This window comes from Denticeps clupeoides, chromosome 7 (genome assembly GCF_900700375.1).
Source record: "Denticeps clupeoides chromosome 7, fDenClu1.1, whole genome shotgun sequence".
In the NCBI taxonomy this organism is placed as follows: Eukaryota; Metazoa; Chordata; class Actinopteri; order Clupeiformes; family Denticipitidae; genus Denticeps; species Denticeps clupeoides.
In genome coordinates, this window is record NC_041713.1 from 16,738,155 (window position 1) to 16,756,579 (window position 18,425).

The window sequence follows — 18,425 nt, forward strand, 5'->3', positions numbered from 1 at the left end:
AGGCTGCGTGTGTCAGCGATGGTGTGATAATGAGGCCGTAGCCTGGCAAAGGTATTTATAGCCGTCCAAACTGCAGCACCTGCAGAAGGCAGCAAAGACGATGTGTCCCGACGCTGTGAACCCTTGGCGCTGGCCCAGAATACATCACATGACTCATGCGGCATCTCGTGCGGTGGCCAAGTTTCTGCCATGTAGCTACGCTCAGGCCTTTAATCCAAGCCACAGCTACACCGCTTCCAGGAGGCAAACTCAATCCAGAGCCTACGGCCACCACGGCATTGTTTACAATCTCTGGTCATAGAAGAAGTGCAGAGGGTCTTACTGCTGTGAGCAGCTCCACCCACTTCTCCCATCACCCACCCACCACCAGCGCGGTCCGCCAACCTGTCACAGGCAGAAGGTAAACAGAGGTGTCGTTACTCATGCCGGCATTCTGCGCATACCACAGGGCCTCAGGAACAGGTCTCACACACTCACACACCACACACTGTCCCACTCACATAGAGACTAAAAATACGGCTCAACGCCTCGGGTCACGCCCAGTCACCATACACCACACATTTTTGAAGCAGTTTGATCACAAACATAGGAATAGTTATTGTATAGGTTTTGTTGCAAAAGAATATCACATTATTTATACAATTTGTACATTCAATGAGAAATCCTTATTTTAATTTTCTGAAACTTGCTTGAATAAGTGTTCAAGCCCCCCAGACCCTGACAAACTCTAGCCTGATTGATATTCGGATTATTTTTATTTTTCCAGTTCATGAGAACAGTTTTCTCAGCAATGCATAAGGCAGTGAAAGCCATGTATTAATTTTTGTTGTGACACTGTCTGGGATGCCGATTGAAGGGGAGGCTGGAATGGTACATTTCAGACACTTTGACAAGTCTTTACAAACCCTGCACCAAAACCTCTGAACAGGTGGACAGAACCTAAGATCGTGGATGTCATACTTGAAGGATTAAACTGAATCAGCTTGGGTGACCATATGTCTTCCTCTGCCCCCCTTCTGTATGGTGTCCCCCAGGGCTTAGTTGTAGGTCCTTTACTTGTTCTTTTAGTATAGCATTCCAGCGCTATGCAGATGACTGCCAGATCTATGTCCCTTGGGAGAGAAATAATCTGTATCACCTCTAATACAGTGTCTTGACGAACTAAGGGCCTGGCTGTCCTATAACTTCTTAAAATGTTATGATGACAAAATGGAGGTAATGGTCTTTGGGTGTCCCACTGAGACCCTCAACCTACCTTTACTCAATGTATTAGGCCCACAGTCACTAATTTAGGGGTAAAGGTGGATGCTGACCTGAAGTTTGACTGCAAAATTAGGGCTGTTGTAAAATCTAGCTTCTACCAGTTGAGACAGTTAAGTAAAATCAAGCAAATAATCTTCAAGCACCACTTTCAGACCACAATCCATGCTTCCATTACCACCTGTATCTATTACTGCAATGCGCTTTACATGGGGGCTGGTGCATCCTATATCACCCAGCTCCAAAGGATGAAAAATGTTGCTGCACATCTTATAACTGGTACACGAAAGCATGACCACATTTTACCATGGTTTTATCCACACACTTTTATCCCTACATCTCAGAACTCCTTACACACCCTCCTGGCCTTTAAGGTCAACTGAATAACTCCTTAGTGTGCCAAAAACTAAGCATAGAGGGGACTGTGCTTTTTTCTGCCTGAGACTGTGGAATGATAAGTTAGACAGTCCTCTTCACTCTCAGTTTTTAAATCACACCTGAAATTATTTTCTCCTTGCATTTCGAAGAAGTCAAACTTATGTGTTTTTTTTATGGGACTGTTTTAAATTGTTGTATGTGTTTTATGTGTTATGCTCAATTTTCTGTACAGCATTTTGGGTCCCAGGACTATATGTTAAAGTGCTTTATAAATAAAGTTGGTATGGTATGATATGGTAAGGATGTAATTGTCAGGTGTGACACCCTGACAGTGTGAGCAGTTTAGTTGATGTAAAACCCACCCTGAACATCCTTTGACCTGTATAGTGCCCTCTATCAATTGTATTGGTATTTCTAGTCAATTTAAATGTTTTTAAACAAATTGTGGTCTGAGCTGACTGATAGATGGGTGGTAGTAGCCTAGTGGGTAACACATTCGCCTGTGAACCAGAAGACCCAGGTTCAAATCCCACTTACTACCATTGTGTCCCCGAGCAAGACACTTAACCCTAAGTTGCTCCAGGGGGGGGACTGTCCCTGTAACTACTGATTGTAAGTCGCTCTGGATAAGGGCGTCTGATAAATGCTCTAAATGTAAATGTAAATGTAGATCTTCCATCAGTCATATATTTCGGAAAAAGACAGTAATTTGGGAGTTTTTACATTAAGGAATTCTACCACACTTGATGATATTTGTAATTTGATTTGATTTAGAATTTTGAATGTAATTTTTAATATAATATCATATTATTGTTTTGTAGTATGTTTGGATTGTTTTTTTTGTTTTTTTTAGAAACTCTCACCATGTTCTTAGAGATTAGCTGATACTGATGCTTTTAAAGCATACTTGTCATTTCATAATTGAGCTAATGAACGATAGGTCTGAAATCTCTATATTATTGCATAGTGCCTGTTATACATCTAGCCAAGGCTCATCTAGGTGGGTAGACGGAATGGACATCTGCAAAGTCTTTAAAAAGCCTTATAACAGAATAACAGCCTTATAACATAGAATAATTATTCTATGAAAAAATGTATCTATGTGATCATGCTCAAGCCTTTATTTATTGGGAGGGGGCTCCAGTCATTTGTCAGTTTCAGCAGTTCCCACTAGTTTGTTGTTTTCTCAGTTTCCATCATGTTCCACTGAAGTAACGGTTCATGTTGCCAGATCGTGCAAGAGAAACAAAGAACCAGCACAATACAAACAATCTGTCTGCCAAAAAGGACTAAATAAAACCCACTTTTTGTGTGTCTTGGGCGTAATGTATAATTTTTGAGACAGGTCTATCTCTCAATGTGATTTATTTGTCTATTTTTAGACAAATAACTTTAAAAACACCAGGTGCGAAACATATATAGAGAGAGTTAAGTTAATTCGACTATGTTGAAGAAAAGATTTAGCTAATTTCTACTGTATTCGAAAGAAGCACCCGTCCCCAGATGTCAGTGTTTAAATATCCGGCTTTTGCAAAAATACAAAGATTACTGATAATTCCGCGGACCTGGCAACACGTGCCGCGGCGCTCTGTGGGCGCGGCCGACGTCGCGACGCTGCCAGGGCGGCGTTCTCACATCTGGAAAACTATAGCGGGACCCTCACCGCGGACTACACCACCTCCGTCTGAGCTTTCGCTTTTCTTTTACCTTTGCCTGATATATATATAGATATATATATATATGTAAGTCGGGTGCTTGCTTATCTTTCTTCATCCCGCTATTTTTCCGCGTAATTTAGAGGGAAAACGGCCGCTGTTTACTTTTTTGTTTTTATCCCCGCCCCACGGAATTTCAAATTGCCTCAGCGCTGGAGTTTGTCTATAAGGATTTACAGCTTCCCTCCATTATTCTCTCACGGCGTGGTGTTGTTGTACGAGATAAACTGATGGGCAATCATGTTTAAAATAAACTTTTTTTTTTTTACTAAAATAGAATGAAGAAAATCTTTTGCAGTCGTAATTTTGACGTGCGCAGTTTTTCCACGTGGCGGGGAATGTGTTTACAAGTCCGCTGAAGCGCCTTTTAAACTCGTGCGAAGGGCTGTAATTCTGCCTGGTCGTTTTTTCCCACGTCGCAATGAATAAAAACAGCGTGCACGAAGTTTACATTTAGCGTAGGAGGAAACTTTTTTTTTTGTTGCTCTCCATACTGTACGTGTGGCGCACCCTGCTGGTCAGCCGGTGTATTGCAATCGGGAGAACGTTTTAATGAGAGAAAGAATTTGAGAATAAGAATTTGTCCAATCGTTTCCTTCTTTCTTGTTTAGCTGAAGCCGAAAATGCTGATTATATTAATTGGAGTCATAATTCTGCACCTGCTGGATCTGATTCTTCTTCTAGTTTCAACAGCGGCCAATGTGAGTATAATATTATTGCTATAATTGGAGTGTTTTATGAGTGTTACATAACATGTCTATTTTTTTTCCTTACTTATGTTTGTATTGTTTGTGAATGTGACCTGTTATCCAGGCCTGGACAGTCGATGGGAACATAAGCGCACATCTCTGGTACATCTGTACAACAACCACCTCAAACTACCACTGCCAGCAATCTCCTAGTGATGGTCTGTTAAACTTTTACTGTTGCCTGGTTTAACATTCAATGCTAATATGTCATGTGTTAACACCATCCAATACGGGTGTTGGCTGACACACCCTTATTAGTTGTCCCTCTTGCCATAAATGACGAGGCCCTGACTTTTTTCCCCCATCAGACTGGCTGCAGGCGGTACAAGCCCTCATGATTCTGTCTGTGCTCTTCTGCCTGCTGTCATTGTTCTTCTTCCTCTGCCAACTCTTCACGCTGGTGAAGGGAGGACGCTTCTTTTTCACTGCCATCTTCCAGATTCTCGCCAGTGAGTATTTTTTCTTAACTGACTGTCACAGTGTTAATTAAATAGTAATAATAAAATTAGTTTTGTTGCTTTTTCATAATGCAAGAGTTACGGTTTGCACGATGCCCTAACCTCTTTTCCTCATTCTCTTTCTAGGCCTTTTTGTGATGAGCGCAGCAATAATCTACACAGTGATGAAGCCAGACTTAGAGACTGACCCCGCCTGCTACGGTTATGCTTACGTACTGGCCTGGGTGGCCTTCCCTCTCACCCTGATCAGTGGACTCATCTACATTGTTCTGAGGAAGAGGGAATAAAATTCTATTGGGCAATACGCTTGTCAGTCAGCATGTTAGCATGGCCACAGATAGCAACCCAGTGGCCCTCTGAGGACACACACACTAAGTGGACAACAAACCAATCGGGAGGGGGGAATTAACTAAACAGGTTAAATTCGAGTCTGTGTGGTTTTGGTGGTTGTCTATTTATAACACTTTTTTTATTTTTTTTATAGAGCATAATGCATTTTGTAAATAGTTTATAATGACAGTGTTATCTCTGCACCTGAGATACTTTCTTAGTCCATCAACTTCCTTTTCTTGGACTATCACCAAATAATAATTACAAAAAAAACTTGAAGATTCACACCAGCCAGAGGAAATTCATTTAGCGCAAACTTTGATTATTATATTTGAATACTCCATGTTTTATGTTTTTTATAAACCAAAGAATAGTGTATAATTTTAAAAAATTCTTTTCAAAATGAAAATGGTGCTATGTTTTGACAACCATAGTTATTTAGGCTTAACTCCTGATGTATGTTATGTTGAACTGTAGTATTTTATGTTTTGTATCTGTTTTGTATCTAATATTCCTGTACAAAAAGGATTTTTACTTATTGTACTTTTTTTAATAAAATATCAGAGTATTTTGCTTGAAATTGGTTTTGACGTGCAGTACCTCGGGTAAACACAAGAGTGCGCCAGACCTCGACAAATATCTATGAACATCCTTTTAAGCGTATAAAATATTAAATCGCACAGATCCGTGTACATACAAGTAAGTATGATGTACTCCACCTAAAGTGAAGTGATTGTCATTGTGATACACAACAGGACAGCACACAGTGCACACAGTGAAATGTGTCCTCTGCATTTGACCATCACCCTTGGTGAGCAGTGGGCAGCCATGACATGCGCCTTCTGATTACGGGGCCACTGGTGCTCTTTCCTGGTGCTCTTTCTAGCAAGTGCAGTTGTTAAAAAAAAGGAAGCTCCGATCAAATCAAAATGCTTGTGAAAAGTTTCTTATAAATATACAACCTGTTCTTTTAATAGAATTTTACTCTGTAATGATCAAAAATGCTATAATACAATAGTATATAGTATCAAACTGTAATATACTGTGAACTATAGAGTTCAGTGTAAAGTATGAATAAATATCAAATTCTCAGCAGTTTGGCTACAGGTATTTCATTGAAAGAATAGAAATAAAAGCAGAAAACCAGTAGGTAAGGGAGCAGGGGAGTTTAATGATGGTCTGTTGCCTGACAAAGACAGGCCTGTAGGCCGTACATCAGATCTGAAACACGAGCTGATGAGGCAGTTCAGTAGAATAATCCCTGCCTGAATCTAGACGGCATCGATAACCAATATCCAATTCTGCGGGTCGAGCAGTTAGCGCTATCTGGTGCTGACAGCAGAATCAACAAATCCACACTATAAGCGGCTCTTCATAAACTCTACAGATAAAAGCAGGCGGCTCACTCAAGTAAAATAACACTTTTTTTTCGAGATTAAAACATATAAAACGTAGATATTTTGTTCATATTTACTTTGTAATTTGTCTTTAGAATGGCCAAAACTCTTACCTCTGCTTTGTGAGAGCTTTTATGATAATTCCAATGGTCTCTTGCGAAGCCATTTACTACTTACTGCTAAAACATGTTAATTGCTACCATTGTAATCTGCCACACATCCTCTGCGGAGTTAATCGGTGTAATCTCACACGGAGACAAACGGCGTGAGAAAGAAGGAAGTCGTGGATGGCACTTATTGAATCCCAAAACAGACAGAATACCCCACTTCCACTGTACAACAGACATTTTTGTATAGCAAGTAGTGTTGTAGTCAAGACCACCTAAACTGAGAAAAAATCATCGCTGGGACTGGAGGGTACAAGACCAAGACCATGACACACTAAGGCAAGACCAAAACTTGGACTGTCGAGACCAAGACCAAGACCAAGACCAAGACTGAAAACAGACTAGGACTAGAATCAACAGGACATTACTCAGATCAACTGTAGAGAAAAAAGGCATAGCTTTTAAGGGTTATTACTCATTAAAATTCAAATTCACGTTATCTTTTCAATTATAGCATTTAGACATGGACAGACTGGTTTTCTGTGCATGCTGAAAGATAACAGAATCAGGTCTGTAAAGATTCTCAGTCATCCAGGTGACTTTGTCTGAAAGTTGAGTCATGGCAATTGGACTTTCTTTCTTTAACATAGAGACGTTTCATTCTGCATCCACAGAACTTTCTGAGGGAAGTTGGCTTGTGACCACAAATTTATCTTCCAGGTTGGTTTCACCTCACTCCTTGTTAAGTGAAACAAAAGCAGGGGGAGGGGGGTGGGTAGATGTGACAGCCCCGCCCTGGCAGGAGGAGATCTACCCAAAGTCCAGTTGCCATGACTGAACCTTCAGACATAACAGGCTCAGCTGATGGAAGGACTACACAGACGAAAAATTGTTATATCCCAAACTGCCAAGGCGCCACTGAGGCGCCACTTTTAGCTGCTTGCAAAAAAACTAAATATCTCCCCCCGAACAAATGACTGTACTGTGCGTGCAGATACAATCTTCTTTTTCAGATTTAGGAGTTTTTCTCATAGTTTGATAACAAGAAACACAGAGATTGTCAATGATCTTGTAATTAGTCATCTTACTTTTCACAGTGCTTTCTCTCCAGATGTCTGGTGAACGCAAATGTTGTCTAGGTGGTTCAACAAAATCAGAATACATGATGCTGATGCCGCTCTGGGCCACGGCCCACGTGTGAAACAGACTTTGTGGACATTTGGTTGCCGTTAAACATGATGTGTTTAATGTGTGTGTGGATGATGACGTGCTGGGAGTGTCCGTTGAGAAAATGTTACAATGTAACATTTTTAAAATAGATGCATCTGACTGGTTAAATTTGAATAATGCGCTGTTTTCTCTCTTTCTCTTTCATCCCATCAAGACCAAGAAAAGACTGATACCACAAAAAATTGTGACTTGTCTCAACATTTACAGCATTTATCAAACACCCTTATCCAGAGCGACTTACAATCAGTAGTGACAGGGACAGTCCCCCCTGGAGCAACTTAGGGTTAAGTGTCTTGCTCAGGGACACAATGGTAGTAAGCGGGATTTTAACCTGGGTCTTTTGGTTCATAGACAAGTGTGTTACCCACTAGGCTACTACCACCCTACCGTCTCGGGAAGTAAACTGCTAGAAAAAAAAAAAAGGGACACTTAAACAACACAATGTGTTGTTTCTGTGAAATCAAACTGTCCACTTAGGAAGCTACACTCATTGACAATCAATGTTACATGCTTTTATGCAATTTGCATAGAAAACAGGATGAAATTATAGGCAATTAGCAAGACCTCCCCAATAAAGGCGCGGTTCTGCAGGTGGTGACCACAGACCATGTCTAGGTTCCTGTGCGGTCTAGCTGATGTTTTGGTCACTTTTGAATGCTGGTGGTTCTTTCACTCTAGTGGTAAAATGGCCACCAGCAGGCCACTCCTTGAGGGTGGTATGAGGGTCTGACATCCACAGGTCGGGGTTGTGCTCAAATCCCAAAACCTTTGCCATTTGCCAGAGAAGTTTGCCTCTGGCACCCTGCGCTCTTCACAGATGAAAGCAGGTTCACACTGAGCATATGTGACGATGTGACAGAGTCTGGAGAACGTTCTGCTGCCTGCAACATCCTCCAGCATGACTGCTTTGGCAGTGGGTCAGTAATGGTGTGGGGTGGCATTTCTTTGGGTGACTGCAAGCCTTCCATGTGCTCACCAGAGGTAGGCTGACTGCCATTAGGTATATTAGATTAGATCCTCAGGCCCCGGGTAGGACCATATGCTGGTGTGGTTGGCCCTGGGTTCCTCCTAATGCAAGAGCCCATTCCATACACCTGAATAAAATTGAGCACATCTGGGACATCATGTCGCACTCCATGCTTTAGTCCAGGTCTGGGAGGAGGAGTTTCTTGTCAGCTCATTCAACTGTGTAAAGAACAAAGTATTTAATAAGAATATTTCATTCATTCCGATGTAGGATTTATGCACTGATTGTAATTGTACACTAATTTATGCATATATTGTATGCATGTAACTTAGTTATGAAATGATAAAATAATGGATGAATAGTTGGATGGGTGTATGATGCTGTGACCACACTCTCAAAAAGGAAAAGCGAAGAAATGAGCACTTAAGCTGAGACGGGCATATGTAATATGTTTAATAAACGTATTCTGATCTGAAGTGACTCCCGTGAAATCTTACTTAAAGCACGAGGATCAGAACCGCATTTAAGCGCATGGCGCAGGCCACTGGACTCGCGGGACCAGCGCCCACCTGGTGCAGTTCTCACCTATGGCCGCTAGGTGGTGCTTCATACACACGAAGTCGGTCGAGAAAGTTTAACCCCCCGCAAAATTGAAGTTTCCCTTGAAGAACCACCTGAACGTTTCTAACACCGCGTTGCACCGCGTTGCGCCAGGCGAGCCGTGGCCATCACGAATCGCTTTTGACGTTCGACGTATGTAAGCGGATACTAATCCTCTTCCAGTTGTGTTATTGTAAAAGGCGCGAAGAGTAGCACCACGACGGATTACTGAAATGGGATTCCTCGGCGTCCCTTTGATCTGCTGGATTATCGCGAGTAAGTCTACAGCAGGAGTAAAATTTCACTAAACTTGACAAAAAAGAGAAATTCACGAGTCACGGTAGGCATGCTTTGGTCTTCTAGTGAGGCAAGAGTGACAAGTGTAATAAAGTGCCAATCTCGCTGTGCTTAAGCACCTGACCCGACCCTAATATCAGTTTCGCAGAGTGCAAAAACTACTTAGAAAATATCGATACAGCAATATATCGCGATATTTTACGGGGTGATATTGTATCTATACAGGGACGTCAAATATCGATATATCTGTATACAAATTTAACCCACCGGGTGGTGCTGTCGAGCATTTTCTCTAGTGAGGTCAGCAGAGATGAGACTCGGTGACTACAACCGCCACTCCTGTAGGTGGCGCTGTACTTTGTACAACTGGTTACTTTGAATTACTGTGAAGTCGCAAAACATGACAGATGGGTCCCAGCATCTTGTTTTTTAGAAAATGTGGGGCAGTGGTGGCCTAGCGGTTAAGGAAGCGGCCCCGTAATCAGAATCGTTCGAATCCCGATCTGCCAAGGTGTCAATGAGGTGCCACTGAGCGAAGTACCGTCCCCACACGATGCTCCCTGGGCGCCTGTCATGGCTGCCCACTGCTCACCAAGGGTGTTGGTTAAAATCAGAGGACACATTTCGTTGTGTCACTGTGCGCAATATGACAATACATTTCACTATCACTTTCACAAACTGTAGAATATCACAATATGTACAGTACCACAATATGTTGTGAAATAATCGTATTGTGAGATCCTTGATAATACACACTAGTGGCATCATATGTGATATTACCAGCACCGGAAAACTGATCTCAACCCTCCTTTAAAGAAGTAAGAAGACATGCTGAATGAACAGTGTGGTGAGGACTCTACTGCATGAGTCACTACACTCACCCAAAGCCCGGAGAGCAGCCGGCGACATCAGCTGCATTGTTTCAGTCCCGCAGACCCGCTTCCTTGCGTAAACAAGTCTGAAATGGACGTCGGGTTGGTCCATTTATGCCAATCAGCTTGTCGCTCTGACACACACACTCTTCGTGTCGGAGTCCGCAATTACGAGCCAATGTCCATCCATCTGAGGCAGGTGTTTACACGATGGCAGGCGTTCCTCCACACACACACACACACACATACACACACGATAACACTCACATTCACACAGACACCTCTTTTCACCCAAACATACCCACAGTGCATTTACATTTTCCCCTAACAGTTTATTTAGAAGGAACTCTTTCCTGTCGATAAGAGGACCTTGTGCTACAAATGTCTCACTTCAGTGGTTAAAAAGACTGCTCTGGACTTTATGACTTCCTAAAAAAAAAAAAAAAAAAAAAGTCCACAATTAAAGCAGCTTTTGCAAACCCCCCAAGTCCACTGATAACATATTGGCAATGTCAAGAAAACCCTGGGGGCCCATAATGGCCTCGCAGCTCCATTTCAAACGTGGTTAACCCCACAGGTGATTTATCACTCCGGGGGTCATCGGGGGACACAGTCAGTATTTACTGCAGGACACAAAGCCCCGTCTGGACGTGGAGAGCAGCGGGAGAGGATTCGGCCCTGACACCCCCCGCACCAAATATCGCTGTCCGGCCCTTATAACTCAAACTTTATAACTTTCTGCATCTTGCGGGGTTTAGGCTCCACCTGGATGGATCTGAATGTTGGCTTGACCCAGGACTCATAATGGGCGGCTGATGCTTAAGCAGGCAGGCGTGCTCTCCCCGTCTTTCATTCTGCCCTCCGGTCTGAGCTTTGCATTCAGTGGTGAAGCAGCTTCTTTTAGTCCAAAGCTGGAGTCAGCTGGAGCAGGCCCTGAAAAGAGCACTTCAAGTCCCTCGAATGCTTCTAATTGGCAAAGAAGAAAGGGAACAAAAGAAAAAAGCTCCCTTGACTCTTTCTCTCTTCAGATTTGTTGCCTTTTTATCCCCAAAGTCTCCCCAGCACAAAAGCCGGCCCTTCAGAAGTGAGTAAATGATAGAGAAAACGGGAGAAACTGGGCGTATTCAGGGCTGATTTCATCACGCCCATAAATCTCAAGGAAATCAAAGTCCATCCCCGTCCCGGCAGCTTTGTCTTGCTAATGAACATTAGGCCGCGGCTGGCTGCTCACTTTGAGTGATGCTGAGACCGGCTCTGTGCTCAAAATACTGCGTATGTGGAACCCGGAGACGCCTTTAACCCCTAAAGGTCTGATGTACAGCGGAGCCTGCTCGACCTGGAAGGGTCTCGGGACTTCCCCCCCCGTTGTCACCCAGAGCCGCAGAATTGCAGACGTACGCTTTCTGACGAAGAAAGGGACCGAAGGGAAGAACATCCGAGAGGAGGAGGTGTCCCGCTACTCTATAATGTTTTTCTTTTTTGTTTTAATGAAGTTGCTCCTGAATGGCATACGCACACAAAAGGGCGACTGTGGCCTGCAAGGCTTTGAATGCATTTGCCACCAAGCCCCCGACTCCCGAATGGCTAAATAATCCATCTTGCACACTCTGTCTTCTTTTTCTTGCCTGTGACCTCGCTGGCTTCTGGTTCACTTATAAAACAAGTAAAGCTTCAAAACATTTATGCAAAGGACTTCATTGACTCTGCCTCTCTGCCTCTCTGCCTCTCTGCCTCTCTGCAGAAAACATAAATCTAAATCGGAAAAAGCTCCAATCAAGAGCCCAAGTTCACACAAAAGCGGTGTGGTCCTACATCAGCCACTGCTGGGTTTACAGATTCTGCAACTGGTGACACACACAGTGTTGTTCCAGAAGAGGCTGTTTAAGCCTCCTCAAAAGTAGTCATTTTTGCAATCTTATACCTAGACCTAGCAAGTTTATATGGTTTATATCTATACACTCAAATGCACACATTAAACCACACCACTGCATAAAAATGAAGAACGCATTGATATTTTTATTTAATGGAAATGATTCTGGTTGATAGCTCATGAAATTGTAGCCAAAATACAATAAGTGCAGTAATGCTGAACACAGTGTTGTTCACACACTGTACACAACATTATGGCTCCTAATGCAGTATTATATATTTTATATATTTGTGTGACTGAATGGTTAGTCTCCTCCAAGTTGTGGCCTGATGAGGCTTCTGTTCTGCCGAATGCTTTTAGCAGTTAATTACAGAACCTTTTTCCCCAGCTCGGTTTTCCGTTTCAATCCAGATTACAGCCCAGGGACATGGCAGGAATTCGTTAATGCATCTGAGGACTCGGCTGCAGATGCCGGACTCCGGGATGAGGTAAGAAAGTTAAAAACAAACACGGGGCCTTCAAAGTGGCCCATTCACGCTTGAGTGATTCCTCGAAAGGATTCTGTTGCATCAGCGTCTGACGGTGTGTGTTAATCGCCTGGACCTCGCTTATTAACATGTATTCTCACGTTCTTCCCTGCTTTGGCTCTTGGAGCCAGACGACCGACGTTGCTTGTACGGCAGGTCGTGTCATGACTGGCCTAAATGGGGTTAATGCGCGGTTACTGTGGACGGCGGCCGTTGTCTCTGGACACATTCGTCAGGCTGTCGCTTGTGCGAGACACTGCGGCGAGGACCATGACAGCATGACAGAGCTGGGCCACGCTCAGGTAATGGGGTGAAATGCGATTGTGGCCATTCCTCGCAGGGTTAAATGGCCTAGTAGCTGACCGAGTATCCGGCACCTGATTTAATGAGGGGGAACTACTGAAGGCCAAACGAGGGTCACATCTATTCGGGCGGGTTAGTTTAACCCTGGTGACCTTACCCAGAAGCCTAAGCGTCCGTAGCGCTAACTGCGGCATAGGTGCCCCGGCCGGTGGAAGGGAGGATTGGGAGGCTGTTTGTTTGTTCGCCGCCTCTGGGTGAGTAATGGCCTGGGGTCCGAGGATGGCCCGCTCCCACCCTGCGTGGCAGCTTTGAAGCGAGATCATGGACACGTATCAGTGGGCTGACTGAAAAGGCTGGAACACACAGAAACACTCCGAAACCTCACAGGCAGACAGACAGACAAACGCACACTGACTTCTAATGGTCCTTTGGACACGTCACAGCGATCTCGGCCGCTATAACATGACCCTGTGGGCTATTAGTGTCAGGTCTGTTCAAACAGGCTGTGGGAGTCGGTATCAGAACGAGATCTTTATCCGGCGTCCTCTTTCTCCCCGCCGCTTCCTCGCAGACGAGCAGTTTCCTCCGCAGTAAAGTGCGTGCTGGGAGTCTGATTAGATCACATCTGCCCCTGCATCTGCATCTGTCCCCTCCTCCACCCTCAGCCCAGTCTCTCGGCTTGCAGGTTAATTACCCCAGCGCCCATTTCAGGAAAGGAACAAAGAAATCCGAACCCCGTTCTCACAAGGATATTTCTTTTTTTAGTCCTTTTGTACTTCAGATTCATCATCTGTCCTTATTTTTTATTTTTTTAAAGAATATCATACCAAGGGTAAGAATCCTGGTCAGAATGAGCAACAAAGGAAGTACATTATTTGCGGCAGACTACACAGATGACTTGTCCGTATTGTTGTACAGTGATGTTTTGTCTACTGGGGAATTTACTGCAGGGTGTTTATTAAGACGGTTGAATGTAAACAGCTGAAGCCAGATGAGACATCTGCTACAGGCCTTGATCATGTCCCTCCACAAGAAGGAACATCCAGCTTTCAGCCTTGGGTCTCATCCTGTTGCTATCGATAGCATTCATGCTCATGTACAGTAAACCAGGTGCTCACTTATTTTTTTGCGTTTGGATTTCCGAGAAGTGCCCAAGGTCTTTGTCATTGGAGTCGTGCATGACACAAATGGCCGTAGTCACAAATTGACACAGTGTTGGGTTGAACAGATGGACACATTCGCACGGCACACAACAAACAGGGGGGTTTATAATACAGAACAAGATCACACAGTGATACAGGGACGGACAAACCATCCTTTGGATAAACAGAGACATAAATACAGGTCCGACACAGGTCATTCTAGTGGGCTAGAAACTAGCCTATGAACCAGAAGACCACAAATTGTGTCCCTAAGCAAGACACTCAACCCTGAGTTGCTTCAGGGAGACTGTCCCTGTAACTACTGACACTCTGGATCAGGGTATCTCATAAATGATAGTTAAAATGTAAAATTAATTAGTTTTAAAGTTAAAATTAATTTAGCCAGTTATACATGCTTTTTTGCTCACTTTAATTACCTAAATTAAAAAGGTTCAGTGTTGTACTTGATGTGGCAAATGCCAATTTGTATCGGTAGCAATAATAACATGGCCACTAGACAAGGCCAGAACTACATACATCCAACACTAACACAGAATCCCCGACTCTGCTGCCAGGCATCCCCATTTTCACCTTCACCCTCAGGGACTCGAGTGAGGAAACCATTTAATAGCCTTAACGGTGCAAATGACACTTCTTTAAACATTTCACAGATTCCTGATATAGTGAAGTGTGGAGTTGACCTAACTGTTGGTGAGAAGTCTATCCATCACACTTTTTACTTTTTTTTTATGTTGTATATGGCTACAGCTTGTAGAATTCAGCAAAAAGCATCCAAATTGTACCTGTAAAACCAGACCCAGACCCAACCTACAGACCCATCTACTCCATACAACTATTTCAATTAGCTAAAACACGGCATTTTTTTATTATTTATGTTCTAGTTGTTTGATAATGTTCATCCCAAAATTTCATTTTCATTCTTGAATCGTTTCAATGTAAACAGCAGGGGATGAAAAGAAATGATCAATTCTACACTCAATAATATTGTAGGGGTCATATTCTCATTCCCAATGTATCCTTACATGTGGAATGCAGAATCCTGTCCTATACATGATTCTCTCATTAACACACAGTCCTCGTCTGCAAGCATCAATGACAATAGCCATAGAAAGAGCATTGGAAGGGGCAATTTAATTCAATTACTGATACATGATTGAACAATTAATACAAGCTAATAGGGTCAGAACAAGTGCACCGAAATGCTGTTCCGAGTGTGTGAGCCAGCATACCAAGCCTGGGTGGGGTCCAGACCTGAAAGGTACCATCTAAATACCCACAATTAGCTAATAGTTCATTTCCTCTGATGTGTCACTGAAGCCAGTGCTGTTGTCTCATGACAGAAGACAGTTTGCCCCAGGCCTAGACAGGCAGTCGGACCTTTGTGTTCTTGCGAGCTTAAAGGCAGTGCGTGTGTGACTCGAGGTTAAAAAAACACTCTGGCAGTTAATCATCGTCCGTCTTGCAGCACGACGTGCCTCACCTAAACACACCTTTCCTCCTGCTGGCACGCACTCCGGTGGCGGGTCTCACCCCGCAGCTCTGAGACAGCTGGAGGTGTTGAGGGAACATCTTGTTGGTGTCGCTTTGCAGTATTACGTGATGAGACCTGGTTTTCAGCGGAACAGTTTCTCGTGTTGGCGTGAATCGAGAAAATGTTCAGGTGTGCAAATAGGCCTCAAATAAAAGGACAAGTGTAATGCTTTTCTGTAATTGTACGGTCTAAACCATTTTCTGCTAATTTCATATCTGTAAATGGCAAACCACACCAGGAACATAACCAATAAGAGATTTCCTTGGCGTCACAGAGGTAATAGGGCGGTATTTTGACATCATATGAGCTAGCGGGGGCCATGTACACTAACATGGTCAAATTTGTTTAAATCTCAACAATGAAGGTAAGTAAAAGACATGTTCAACCAACAAGTCCTATTTATTTAGCCAGAAAACGTGGGAGCCTCCTAATGTTGCTCCGGTGTGAGCATCAGCACCACCCACAGTTCTGGACACACTAACAGCCTGCCTTGTGGTAGTCCTCGCACAAACTGATAGAGAATGCTTACATTCTGTTGCTGAATACCTGGGTGATGCGTTTAAATGTGTTTTTGAATGAATTGCCGTTTATTTGATTCATTTCTTGGAACATGTAAGAAATCGGTGTTTGCACAATGCAATAATGTTAGCCTTTGCACAATGTTTAGTTGCTTGACTACAACAGTATAAGTATAGCATATTACTGTGTTCACAACTTTGCCCAAGACTATTTGGCCTATTTTGCACATTTTTTGTATGAAAAACACCAGAAGCATCATGAATACCTTCAGCAGTGTTATGTTTTTAAAGGCAAATTTTATAATAATAAATAATATAATAAAGTGAAGTGATTGTCACATGTGATACACAGCAGAACAGCACACGGTGCACACAGAGAAATTTGTCCTCTGCATTTAACCCATCACCCTGAGTGAGCAGTGGGCAGCCATGGCAGGCGCCCGGGGAGCAGTGTGTGGGGACGGTGCTTTGCTCAGTGGCACCTCAGTGGTGCCTTGACGGATCGGGATTCGAACCGGCAGCCTTCTGATTACGGGGCCGCTTCCTTAACCGCTAGGCCACCACTGCCCCAATTTTGTAGTATGAGTAATGACAGCAATAATTGTTTCAGTGCGACCAAGGACCAAAAGATCCACGGTCTATCACTAGTACACACCCTGTTGGTCAGGAAATGCTGGTAAAGGTAACACCCCAGAAGAGTAATTTCCAGTGGTCCATATCATCTTAAAAGGATTGTACAAACTGAAGTTAACATCATAAAACATACATCTCCATTGCATGAAGTGAAACACTGCAGCACAGCCCACTGTGCACACAATGAAATGTGTCCTCTGCATTTAACCATCACCTTAGTGATCTGTGGGCAGCCATCACAGGCGGTTGGGGAGCAGTGTGTGGACGTGGCACCTTGGCGATTTGGCCTTTGAATCGGCAAACTTTTGATTACGGGGCCCTGCGAGGCCACCAATCTCCACTGCACTACATGGGATCAGAATTGAGACAGAAATGAGTTCTGGTTCAGGCTTTAAACCACCTGTTGCTGAGTAACTGATGTGTTTACCTCCAGGGTCACTAATGTTTTGGCTTCAGCTTAAGACGATGACACTCACACACACACACACACACACACACACACAGAAACACTCTGTGTGTGTGTTTTCTGAAATGGACCACTGACTTTGTGCATCTTATATTCGAGCCAGTTATTAACTCCTCAAAACTGAGCATAGCGGTACTGGAGAACTCATTAGCTTCGGTAGTTTGCTGACACATGCCTCATTCTCATTTTCTGGGTTTCATCTGGTGGAGTGGCTTTAAGATTCAGGTCAGATGACAGCTGCGTACCATCTTAAACACCTACATCCATGCTAATCTTAGAAATCCATGCAATCAGAATGTTGAAATTTTGACCTGCAGTTCCATCTGCAGAGAAAAGCAATGAATATTTCAAATGTTTGTAGTACTTTTTTCCATTTATTTTTTGATATTGTTATATTTGTAAAATTTTATTTATTTTTCATTGATCAGTTATTCACATTTTACGTCTGTACAGGCAGTTTGCATCCATCAGAGCGCTGCTGACATTCTGTAAATGAAGGCTGCCAGTGTTCTTATACAGAGGCGACATTCATTTCATCTCAGTTCTCAAAACCCCGAGCTATGTTTCTCTTCACTGCCCAGTGAACTTCAAAGTGAAGTTCACGCGGTCCAAAGTTCACACTTGCACTGACCATTTCTTGCCAGATAAGAGCCAAGCAAACAAACACTATTATCATTAGCAGACCCTCGTGTGCCCCAGCTCTTAAAAAGCCTCAAACCGATGGACATCTGGCCCCTGGTGACTCTGGGGAGAGCACAGGATGAATGATGGGCTGAGAGTGTGACCAGCAGGACAGTGGGGAGGGGGGGGGTTGCTGCTTATTGACCTCTGCTTATCTGCTGAGGAGCTTCCTGCCCGATTCCCCAAACTGACTTCATCACAACAGTCCGACGGAGCATCAGGTCACCCGTTCAACAAGGTCAAAGGTCCCGTCCTCGCAGCTAACACATGGATTCACAAAACACACACTCTCTAATTGTACTACACACCCGACTTAAAGAGTATCAGTGTGTGCTTGATTTGTTTATTTTTATTGGTGTGTGTCTGGTTGCTG

General features: G+C 43.5%; 1 protein-coding gene across 1 annotated transcript; it reads left to right on the forward strand.

Annotated features, from left to right (window-relative positions):
- The first annotated feature begins 3,250 nt into the window (after positions 1-3,250).
- pmp22a (peripheral myelin protein 22a) lies at positions 3,251-5,470 on the forward strand. Its single transcript, XM_028987088.1, has 5 exons — positions 3,251-3,380; positions 3,965-4,054; positions 4,167-4,260; positions 4,411-4,551; positions 4,687-5,470. Exons 2-5 carry the CDS (start codon positions 3,977-3,979, stop codon positions 4,845-4,847), a joined length of 474 nt encoding a protein of 157 aa, XP_028842921.1. The 5' UTR covers positions 3,251-3,380; positions 3,965-3,976; the 3' UTR covers positions 4,848-5,470.
- The last annotated feature ends 12,955 nt before the right edge of the window (positions 5,471-18,425 follow it).